At 37.1% G+C, this 12,294-nt stretch overlaps 1 protein-coding gene across 2 annotated transcripts in view; it reads left to right on the top strand.

Annotated features, from left to right (window-relative positions):
* Window positions 1-12,294, top strand: part of RBKS (ribokinase) — a 68,177-nt gene that overhangs the window by 17,512 nt on the left and 38,371 nt on the right. For both annotated transcript variants that reach the window (XM_075749048.1, XM_075749047.1), the window contains exons 2-4: window positions 1,380-1,512; window positions 6,885-6,948; window positions 9,789-9,851. In XM_075749048.1, the coding sequence (XP_075605163.1) occupies window positions 1,380-1,512; window positions 6,885-6,948; window positions 9,789-9,851 (260 nt within the window). The remainder of the gene's footprint in view (window positions 1-1,379; window positions 1,513-6,884; window positions 6,949-9,788; window positions 9,852-12,294) is intronic.

The raw sequence follows: 12,294 nt of genomic DNA, 5'->3' as shown, positions 1-12,294 counted from the left end.
TCAGGCTGTGCTCTGTCATTGATTCCATAAGATTTTGCAGACACCAATATGCCCCAGAAGTTGCAACATAAACTCAGAAAGTAACATGCATGTATTCTTCATATCCTTTTCAAAAAGCACTCTGTAGTGATTTGCTAGTGCAGAAGCACGTCACCTTTTTCTGAATTGGACAGCTGGCAATTTTGAAGCTGTTGTAAGATTTATTGGTAAAATAATATTACAAATGGGCAAACAGATCTGAAGTTAATCTCTTCCTCATTAGGGCAGATTCCTCTGCATTCTGTCAGACTCCCCTTCCCCAGTCTCCTTTTCTTTCCTGCAGTCTTTTGGAAACCTGTCTGAGCTAACTGAAGAGGTTACTAGTACATCGTAGGAGGCCTTCCCTCCGCATACATTGTGAACTTGTTTGTAGCTTAAGAGATAGAAGGAATTACATTTTTAAACCTTGTGCCTGGAATGTATGGCTTGAGGAGGCAGAAATTTTGGTAATCGGAGTGTTGTAAACACAGCTTTGAGTTACTTATTTTAATAGACGTGGGAAAAGTAACCTAGCCTTTTGCATTCAGAGAAAATCTTCCACATAGTCTCAGCAGAGTCTTTTCTTCCTTTCAACTTTTGCTGGAGATAGCAAAGCATCTGGTAGGGTTAACAAAATTACAGTTTTGTTTTGTTTTTTCCAAAATGGAAATTAAACCAGAATATACCCCTGATGGGTCTCTGCTTGTATTAGTGCAATTGGTTCTGGGCACTCATCCCCAGAAGATTGGAGTGCGTTCAAGAAACAACATGTTGAGAAGTTGTAAAGCTTGATTTGTAAGAAAAAAACTTTAAAAGGAAAAAAGTTAAATATGTACAGTGCGCCTGAGTGACAGCAGAGGGGAGGAAGGTTTTGATAACAATCTACAATTTTGAGGGGTGTGAACACCAACAAAGTGAAAAATTACATAGGGTGGTTCAAGAAGGTATAATTAGATGTAATGAAATTAAATTAACAATATGTAAACTTGAGCTGAATGTTACAGTAAAACACCACGAGTAGCGAGACCTATAGATTTATTATTTATCTGTATTGAGTTAGCACTGGGGAATCCCAGTCAGAGATCAAGTGCTTCTTTTCCTGTAGAAACATGAAACACGAACAAAAGAAATGCAATCCCTCTCTTGAGTAATAAACGAGAAGCTTGACTGGGTGGCTTATAAGGAATAAACTTAAACTGGTGGGATGTGGAATAGAGACCCTAAAAGGTCTTTTGAGTTTTTTTTTATCTTACTGGCTGGCTGTTGGCCCATTTAGGATTATAAGAATGTAACTCTTATTTTGAAGATGCTTATTATTTTCAGTCACTAATGTATGTAAATATTGCTTTAAATTGGAATAGCCTTACCACGCGATTGCCAAGACCTGGAGAAACTATCCTTGGACATAAGTTTTTCATTGGTTTTGGTGGGAAAGGAGCCAACCAGTGTGTCCAGTCTGCTCGACTTGGGGCCAAGACCTCGCTGATCTGCAAGGTAAGCACTGACTTGCTCTTGGATTACAGCTGAACTAAATGTTCATGCAAATTCCAGTAAACCTTTAGGTGATTTACAGAAAAGTTTTTGGTTTGTTTGGTTTTTAAATCCCTCTCTAATTCCCTTTTCTTTTCCTTATTTCAGCTATAAATTTAAGCATGGAGGAGGCTGTTTTAAGAACACTGCCAGAACCAAAGACTAGTTGACTAGAGATCTGGCAGAAATTGCATATAAAGAAGGATTGCAAAACTTAGATAGATGTACAACGGAAAAGAGAATTGGAGAGAATTTGAGATGTTTGAAATTCAAGTAATATTGATTAGCCCCTCCTCTTTATGCTCCCCACTGTTACAATGATCAGGGCTTCACTGATGACATTCAGGTGCTAGGCACTGTAGTCAATCTGAAATTTACTTTGTAGATGATTAAAAATCACTGACAAGCCAGTAACAAATTTGAGAAGGAATGTAAAACTTTGTGCTTCAAGGGTTAAATCATTATCTAATTGCTTGAGATTAGGATGAGATATTCACATCCCAATTCTAGCACCTTTGCATGCTATGGGATTTTTTTGCCCACTTTTCTGAGATATCTGATATACAGAAGTTCTAAAGACTGGCTCACAGACCATCGGGCTGATTCAGCTTGGCAGATGCTATATTCTTACAATGCTTTTCTTTGATTTTTGTCATTAAACATTATAAGTTTTGAGTGATCATTACTAAGGTTAAGATCAAATTTTCTCTCTCTGTAGCCTTATTGTCTATCCTGTGCTAACTGTAGATGAAACTTCAAATTGACTGGACATACTTTGTTATTGCCATACCTGGGGAGGATGCTATATTTGTTGGATCATTGTCTGTCAGGGATTTTTTGAGAGGTACTGAAAACATCTCAAGGAAGCCTTTCTCACTGGTTTTCCAATCCAATATTTAGGCTCGAGAATGGTAGCTATAAATCTAAATTACACCTGCAAGCATATATGTGGGTCATTATCACTAGTTGTTCTACAGTCTGGATTTTTTTTATATTGGCAAAGTTTGTGCTTCTGTAATATTGTGTATATTTGATCATCTTTGCATTCAAGAGCGATCAGATTCAAGTACAAGATGAACTGGCAATGAATTCCCTGCTAACATTTCCTGCTAAATGTTAAAGGGTTTTTTTCCACTGAAAGTGTGAATTTTGTTTTATTTTTTAATGGTCTAGCCTTTGCTCAGTGCATACATGTTTCTGGAAACATTTGCATTCCTAATAAAATTTATCAGTTACTATATTTTCTAGTTACTTTCCAAAATCATATTTATGTTATTTCAGTAAAACCTAGTCGTCTTTCTTTCTTTCTGATGTGTATTTATTGGAGAAAAGAAACAGCAGAGAATGACTCCTAACATATAAATATGTTAGCATTTTGTATTTTTTTAATTTTAAAAGTTAATATTTACTTTTAAAATGAAAGATGTACTTTATAGCCTCACAAAATAGTCTCATCTCATAGCAATACAGTCTTATATCTGCATAGGTCAATGGGATGTAGTATAGATTTTTTACTGAAGAAACTAAGAAGAGTCAGGCAATAATGAGCCATTACAATTCAATTATTTTTACTTTAACAAGTCATCTTAAGTATTCAGTGGTTCTTAAAGCCAAATTTACACACGCGCGTGTGCACACACACTCTGTGCTCTGTAACATGCTTACGTTTTGGTCATAATTCCCAACATTTTTTATGCAGTACAGGTGCAACAGTTGCTTCTACAATCTGAAGTTCAGGGAATAGAATCAGTATTAATACTTGAGAGACGTTCTGCTGGAGCGTGACATCCTCTTATGAGGACTGTAATTTAGACAGAGGATGTCCTCAACAAGAGTAGAGGTAGACATCTCAGATCGAGTGACAAGGCATTCTTCATACCTCAGAGCTTTAAAACACAAAAGAGAGCCAGTGGCTATCTGATGAGGGTTTGAGAGAGGGAGTTTTAGAATGACTTAACAGTTATGACTAGAGATGCTACAGAATGATGTGGATTTTAATGTAAAATCCAAGTACTGAGTTTGAGTAGTGGAAATGCAAACAGTGTTCTACTTTCTGCCTGGATATCTCTGCAAGCAGCCGCTGTTACTCTGGGTTATCACTATGTATCACAGTACCAGTCTTAAACTCCTCTCCTCCATTTGCTCAGTGCAGGAAACCAATGTATTGACAGAATAATTGTCACTTCAAATAGACAAGACAGACAGTTGTTCACAGAAATGTACAGGTTTACTGTCAGGGAACTAAAGGATCTAAGCAAATAAATTAATTGCTTGTGTTCGTACAAGAACACGTGTTGCAGTACTGAAAAATGCACAGCGGTCTTGAGAGACTCCAAACTGACCAACTTTTTTTTTTTTTTTTTTTTTTTTTTGGTGGTAGTATCTGTTACAAAAAAAGTATCTGTTAAACATCCTAGATTAAGATGGTGGGGGGATGTTGGTCTGAAAGACATTGTATGTGCTGAAAAAAGTCCTGGTTTACTTCTGACAATTTGGAATGATCCTCACTGGACACTGATGTCACTAGCCTGATATTGCATACACTAAATTCTTCTTAAGCCACAGCTGCATTTGTTCCTACTTAGAAATAGGAAGTGTTGAATTACCATGCTATGTAGTCTTCTTTCTTTAGATAATCTATAAACCAAATTTAAGTTCGAGTGCTGTAAGCCTGAATCCTCACTTCCTTGTAAGAACATAGCTTTATCTGAGATGCAGTGCAGAATCTGATGGGTATCTTCAGTTGTTTTTTCCTTTTGTATTACTATTTTATACTTGTCTTTAGCACCTGTTTAATTCCCTAAGCAAGAAGAAAAGTAAACACTCTAAAAAAACCCCAAAACATATAAAATAGATTAAACAAACAATTGTCAAGAGTTACATGGGGTTTTTTGTAATTAATTTTCAGGTATAGATGAGTCTGATTCTCTAAGCTGCTAGAATTTTAGCTGCTATGATGCCAGCCACCTCCCCCAGCTTCATGTGGAAAACATGCTGGTATGCAGGGGAAACCCAGACTGAAAAATACTGATGTCATTCTGCTCATTCTAATATGCAAACTATGTGACCATAATGCTTGTACAAATGGCTATTGTTGTTAAGAACTTAAAAAAGAAGAAATGCTATTTCAGCACATACAGTGCTCTGTGGTCAGCAGACTAAGACATTTATTTTTCTGTGTAGCAGGATCTGAGCAAAAGCAAAAAAAATATTTAAAACAACGTTATATAATTTGACATGGTCAGTAAATAAGCCTTTAATTTAAAGCAAGTCTGATGCCCAATACTCTGTCTTCCTTGGGGGTAAAGCCTGAATGGAAAGATAAGCCCTTCAAACGCACTAGGATTAACTGGGTTGGATGCTGATGAACTAACATGGAAAAAAGTTTCCAGAGGAAAAGGACCTCCATGGAGACCCCTCCAAGGGCTTCCCTCCAGCACCGAGATGTCTCGCTGTGAGCAAAAGTACCACAGCTGATCTCAGTTGTTATGACAGTTGAACAATAAGGGATGCCTGTCTGTCAGTTATCTAGGACCCAGAGCTGAAGGAAGGAAGTTTCAGTTGAGCTTTTGGAAAATGGTTATGAAATGTTTTGTTGCTGAAATAACTGAGCAAATTCTGAGATTTGCTGTAGAAGCTTTGTAGCAGCGAGGGAGGGAGAAGGTGATACCATCAGGCATCATTCATTTCAGTAGTACAACTGTTAGGCTGCAGAGGTGAGCACAACTCAGGTTTAAATTGCAGATGGCTGCAGTCATCCAGCCTAAAGCAGTCAGAAGATGCAGCTTCTGATGACCCGCCCTGTCTGGCAAACTGGGAGTAGTCAGAGATACAGAAGTATTCTAATATGCAAACAATGAATAACACAGTGACCAAAGTAAATGTTGTTGGTTTTTTTTTTTTTCCATGTACTAGAGGAATGTTCCATCTGGTTAGACTGTTTTGACCTAAATTGCTGTCCTCCTTTGGTAAAAGACTGGGACCATCCCTAATAATGCTTTAGAAAAATCCCTGATAGATGTTGTAGGAAATGAAAGTATGTTTCAAAACATGGTTGTGCAATAGAATATGTGGGGAAAAGGCTCATCCATCTGTGACACTTTAAATTTTAGAATTCTGAATCACAGGGTTTGATTATTGTGATCACTAGCTAGTACTCCGGCCTTCTCTGAGCTTTCTAAAGGCCTGAGCTCATAAATAGACACATTTCTAACAAGAGGCAATAGAGGCAGCTGCTTTGTGCTTCCAGTAACTCAAATACACTGTTAGCTATTTAGTGCTGTTTTATGAGAAGATGGATCATTAGTTAGGGCTCCTCGTGTAATTCCTTTGTTGTCTAAACTGTGACTAGGATCTTGATTTGGCCTCTAATCTGAAAGATTTTTCTTCCCTCTTGCAAAAATACTTCCTGTAGCAATGGTCAGTCTTTGATACCGCTCAGATGCACGACTTACTCTTAGAAGTGGCAGCACACATTATGCATGCTGAAGATATAGGCTAAAAGTGGTAAATTAAAAGCTATGTTGTCTTTATAAATCTATTTTAAATGCTATTTTGACATTAAGCAAGTTCTACCATTTTTTCTTCATATACCTCATCTCCTTTGTTCAGCTTGTGTAATGTAACAAAAAGAAATGTTTATTAGTCTGAATAAACAGCAAGCAGAATTCTGTACAGCTAAAAGGATTAGTGGAGCTGAAATTACAAGCTCTTTAACTTGCTGTTAGAAAAACAATAGAGCATAGCTTGACTCCCTAACTCAACTTGATCTGCTGTTGCTGGATAAAGAAAAAAAAATGTTGAATTTGTAAACAGTACATTTAGTACTGAGAATTATAGAAATCAGCAATGCCATATTTATTGTCACTTTCTAATCCCATACCCACAGTTTGATATTTTTTGGAGGAAACTTGAGGTAGAAAATTCAAAATACGAACTACAATTACGAAGAGACCAGAGTTGCTATAAATGCTTTCAATTCAAAGCTGAATAATTCAGTACATTTCCAGATTTTACAATCCCCAGAAAGCTTCAGTGTCAAGGGAACACAGTGGTTGTAAGAGAATGAAACTTGAATATAGCAACATGGGTGTAGGGGGGAGTTTTGTAACAGAGGAGGAGAAAACTGCAGAACACTATTCATCTTGTTTATGAATTCTATTAATACATTTTTACTATTACTTATTAGTTTATTATTTGTTTATTAATAAGGCAAAGTGTTGCAAAACAGAAAGCGTTGTATTCAAATTACATTAGAGCATTCTGTTGTCTAAAGAGGATCTATCTACCCTCTCACTTTTCTAGAGAGAAAACCTATCCTTTTATCTTTTGAATAGGTTGGGAAGGATTCCTTTGGCAATGATTATGTTGAAAACTTGAAGAAGAATGGTATTTCTACAGGTAACATTTTACGTTAAAGAAACCCTTTGTATTAATTTTAAGCTTTAAAAATTGGTAGTGGAGGGTTTCTTATTTTATTGCCTTATTGGTTATGTTTTACCGTTCAGAACTATGAATAATTGTTTTGACACAGCTGGCAGGATTGAATGAGTATGGGTGAGAACATGGGGACTTCCAACATCAGCTCTACCACTAAAAATAAAATATAGTTTTATTACCTCTAAATCTCAGATGATTACATCAGTACGAGTCACCTGAAGATAACTTGCTGTTATGCAATCGTTTAGGCTGGCGTTAATGATGATAATGCCTGGTGAGAAATTGAAAAATCCAGTCTGATTATTCATTCTCAATTTCATGTTGGGGGAGGAGGGATAGAGTGGAAATGCATTTGTCAACTCAGTACATTTCACCTCTATTTTGTGAAATGACATGTGCAGTCATTTTAGAGACTGCAGCCAATGTTTGTTAAAACACACACACACAAAAATCAATGTTAAAAGGCTTTTGGGAAAAGGGAAAGTTAGGCATTCACAATATTCTAGTGTCTTTGCACCTTTGTAACCCTAATTCTCTCTCTTGTGTAAATGTATTATTGTGCGCTGCTTAACTACGTGATCACATTTTTGTCTACATGACTCTTGTCTCCTTCAGGGTGGACAAGGATGGACAGATGGAATCAATAAGTGGCAATTCAATATTCTGTTTATCTTTTCTGTTTAATGTGCAGCCACAAGCTTCATTTACTGCATTATTCAAATCCTGCTTTAAAGACAGAACTATCAGTATTTTGTGGGCTTTTTTATTATGCTTATCAGTATAGCATCTAAATAGATTCACAAATGTATATACAGGTTTATTCATTGCATATCTTCCAACTTATGCAAGAAACCAGGCAAGGATACCATAATAACAATGTCTGTTAGTATACAGTTCTAAATCTCTCCTAAGCATGCCTACCTTGTGAATAAAGTCTTTGATCAAGTAAATAAAGCTATTATAATGCATAGCACTTAATGAAAATGTATATTCCACAAGCAACCTTAAATCTCATGTTCTCTGATTTAAATGATTGATTTTGCAATCTTAACATAAATTTTTAAATAGTCTTTATAGCAGCAAAAGAAAAGTGTAGGAAAAAAAAATCAGAAATTCCATTATATTGCACTTCATTGACGCCTAGATAGCTCAGTTTAAGGATTGGAACATTTAGGTCCAAGGAACCAATTTCTGCTGATCGAGTTAAAAATATCTCAGAATGGTGTTAGATTGTCACCCACTACATTGATCAGCCCTGGAGGAAGATAGGACGTACTGCTGGTGGGGCTGGTCTGGGATCCCCACCTGCATTCCAAGATTTGGAGGCAAGGGTGATTCAGTGTGCACAGACCTTTTTTGTTTAGGACCATCTTATTTCAGTCCCTGGCTTTTCATCTCAGTTTAATCCTTGACTAGCCGATCCCTGTTGTTATGCATGAGGATACTGGGTACCGGATGAAAATCCTTGCCGTAATGCTACTTCGGCCAACTTTCGTGTCCTGGATCCTTGTCGTATGTCATCTTTGTTTATGTTGTTCTTCTATTTCCTAAAATACGACCTTACTCCTTTTCTTTCCAATTCCAATCTGGTTTGTAATTTTATCCTTTCCCAGTCTTCCTGTCTTCCACAACCTATCAGCTACCAGTGCTGCTCAGACTATTTAGACCTTTACTGATGCATTACTCCCTCTCCTGCATTTGAACTGGGCAGCTTGCTGCTCATGCTGCTTATTTTCTGCAGGAAGAGCATTGAGAGCACAGAAGATACAAATTCTCTGCTTTCAATTCCAGTGTGCAGACCTAGCTCATGGTGAAAAGAAGCTGTAATTGCAGGGAAAGTTCTACTCTGAGCCTTATATCTCTCAGCTAGATAAGGGTACCTCCAGGGCTAGTACCTAATATACTTTAGCAAAACTGAATGAGCATGATGTTAGGTGTTTTTTCAGCCGTGTTCAAATTTGAGCAGATTTTTAAATTGGCCACAAAAGGCACATCTTGAGAAAGAAGCCAACTTTTGCCCAGCATTGAGTCCATGTTCTAAAATGTTAGAACGCCAGAGCTTCTTAAACAAAAGGTCACCAGAATTTGTCTCAAATAAAATAGTAGCTTTTTCTCAAATACAGTTCTGGGGAAAAAAAAAACAACAAACCAAACCCTCGACTTTTTTGACAGTCTTCTACTACAGTTCTATCTAAAAAAACCCCACCTGTCATAGAAAGTTTTGGACCACTGCTTAATATGTGACAAATTTGCTGATAGCTGAAAACAGGTTCTTGTGAGTATGGAACAATCTTTATAATAGACGGTGCTGCCAGCCTCACTTCTGGTTAATTTATCTGAATAATAATGCAAAGAGGAAACATACAGCCTCACCACTGCCTTCATAGCACATGTTAATATTATTGCTGAAATGCAAATCTACACAGAATTAAATGGTGTGTTGTTTTAATATTTTAGTTTTCTCCAGCCTTGACTCTATTGTTTCATTGGATAAAAGAAGTACTTCCATGTAGGAGTAAAGTGCCTGAGAAGGCTGTATAAATAACATGCTTTCTCTAAAGCAGAGATGTAGCCAAATTAAAGAATGTTGGACTCGCATTTCTGTTTTGTGGGTGTAAATTAACACTTTTTGTTGTTGTTAGCTTCTCTGGCATTGTTGCACATGAAAGAGTAATTAGCATTTTTAAATTGCTGGAGGTTATGGGTTCATTTTAGATTTAATTCAATTAAACTGCATCACATGCTATTGGTTGAAAGTAATGTATTGAACTAATGCATGCTGTAACTTTTCCCTTTCTTAGCATTTGTAGGTCAGACTACAGATGCTGCTACTGGAACTGCTTCAATAATTGTCAACAGTGAAGGTACATATTTCTACTCTGAATTATCCTCTTTGTTCTGCCTCTACAGCCATAAAAGAAACCTTTGCCTTATCACTGTTACTTGTGGAATTATTTTTTCTACATCTTTCATTTTTTTCATGATCTTACTCATATTTTGTTGCACTTCCTTTTATTATAGGCAGTGTTGTAGGATGAGGTGCCTAAAAGCAGCAGAATCAGATGCTTGGATTAGCAGTGTGATAGCCATAATTCAATCAGCCAGCTGATCTATCTAGTTTTACATTGGCCAGAACACACAGTGTAGCAGAAGGTTAAAGCTCTCCTTTTCCACGACAACTTACCTAGCACTTTTACTATGAGGAAAGAGTTTGCCTCCTCAGCGCACTGAGTCATCAGGCCCTGAATCAGGAAAAGGAATTGTCCTTAGTATAAGTAGAAATATTTATGTTGATCTTGTAATATTACCACAATGCTTGATCCCAAGTTGCATCAGCAGCGATGAATACACAGTGAAATGGCATATTTGTTTTTTCTGTGTTAATTTTCCTTAACCTGTGCCTTTGCTCTCATATTGTAGTTGAAGAAGAAAAGAAGATTTGGCTTGTTTTGGTATTATCCTTCAAGATTGCTAAATTATCCTCTGAAAACTTTGAATTTATCTTTTCCTCAAGCAAGTTGTGCTATTGAGAGCTCTTAGGAGAAATGCGTGTGTCTGGATCAAAATTTAGAGCTCAGGACCAATAATGTTTATGCCAACATAACAAATTAAGTGTGATTGGATTAGTTCATTTTTGTTGCAGCCTTCATTTGGACAGTTACCACAGCTTAGCTGACACATCAACTTCACAAGCTCCTATGTAACCTGATGGTAGTACATTGGGCTACAGCTCAAAATGGGAAAGGAAGCATGACTATTCACTCCAGAAACAAACCTGGGAAGGAACTGTGACTAAAGGCAAGTCTACACAGGAACATTCAGGAAAATTAGGCAAATTAGTTGGAGATGTGAGTTTAATTTTCCCTAAGTAAGATTAATCAAAGCCTTGCATGACAGCTCTAATTCAGAAATAAGGTAGCTCTCATACATTGAATAAACTGGATACCTGCCTCTTACTTCCACCTCTTTCTGTTAGTTTGGACCAGGAGGTAAATTACCATAGTAACTCTCAGGAACTTCTTTCTTATGCCACATACAGTCACTACTCTGCCCATTATAAATAGGAGAGACAGTGAGAATCCAGGAGCGTGCTCCCAGGCCTCACTGTTTTGTACATGTAATAATGTTTTGCACAACATTTGCTGTCCGGAATAGTTGAATAAGAAGCAGTCTTATTACTTCCCAATTCATATGCGTGGTCAACTAAGATAAATGTGGTCTAAACTTGAATGAGCAGAGGATGACCTATTCAAATTATAACGCTATGAATTTTTCTGAAGGGTAAGGAACAAAACCATCTTGTGGATCTAAAACCTTTATAAGCCCAGGAAAGGAAAACTGATTGTTCAGTGCCATGAGGTTCACAGTGGGCTATCTTACATGCTAGTGTGAAGGGTCTCCGGTAGTCTCGTGATTCACATAGTGAGAGGAGTAATGCATAATGTCATCTAGTTTGTTTCTTTCAGAAACTGAAAAATCCTAAATTAAGTTACCGCTGTCCTCTTATTTCATTTAAAATCTAGTAGAAGAGCAAACCTGGTCAGAACTATGTTATAAAGCAAACAGATGCACAGAATTGTTAATGGTTCTGGTTGTTACCTCTCTCTAAAACCATCTGGCGCCTGAATTGAGTAAATTGCAATAAAATAGCAGTACTTATATGCTTTGCTGTTGCAAGAGACACTATTTTTTTTCCTGTAGAAACCTGGCTGATTTGACCTAAACAGGTTTTACAGCACTTTTCAAAGGGCTTGTCAACACATGCATGCTTTACCACAGTAGTTGTGCTGGCATAGCTGAAACACCACAGCATTCAATGCACTAATGTAAAGTAGTTTCTGCTACTTCAAATTATACCTAAAAGGGAAGCATTTGAAGTTGGGGGTGATGATTGTGTTTTGTCTTAAGACAGCAAGGGACAAATAAAAAACATGGGTATCATCTATTTAAATCGCCAAGTTTTAATTGCTGTGTTTTCACACACCTAACCTGCACTTCATCTTACAATTCTTTACAAGTACCAATACTTGGGAAAAATACCAACTCCAATCAACTGAGTAAAATCATAGGCAGAAGTAGGAGAGAGACTCGAGTAGAGGGAGCAGACTATGATGGATGAGTGAAGGCAGAGGAAAAGAAAACTGTAGAGAGCAGAGTCAGAGGAGGCTCTGAAGTAAACTTTCCCTGATGATACCTGTGTCTGTCTAGCTGGTGCTGCTGAATTTCTGGCAAGATTTTTACCAGTTACTGAATTGCACAGCTATAACTCACCCATTATTGTAATTGGCAAAGTAGTAAAAATTTGAA

The sequence above is a fragment of the Balearica regulorum genome, chromosome 3 (genome assembly GCF_011004875.1).
Source record: "Balearica regulorum gibbericeps isolate bBalReg1 chromosome 3, bBalReg1.pri, whole genome shotgun sequence".
Lineage (NCBI taxonomy): Eukaryota > Metazoa > Chordata > Aves > Gruiformes > Gruidae > Balearica > Balearica regulorum.
This window is presented reverse-complemented; position numbering and strand designations above follow the sequence as displayed.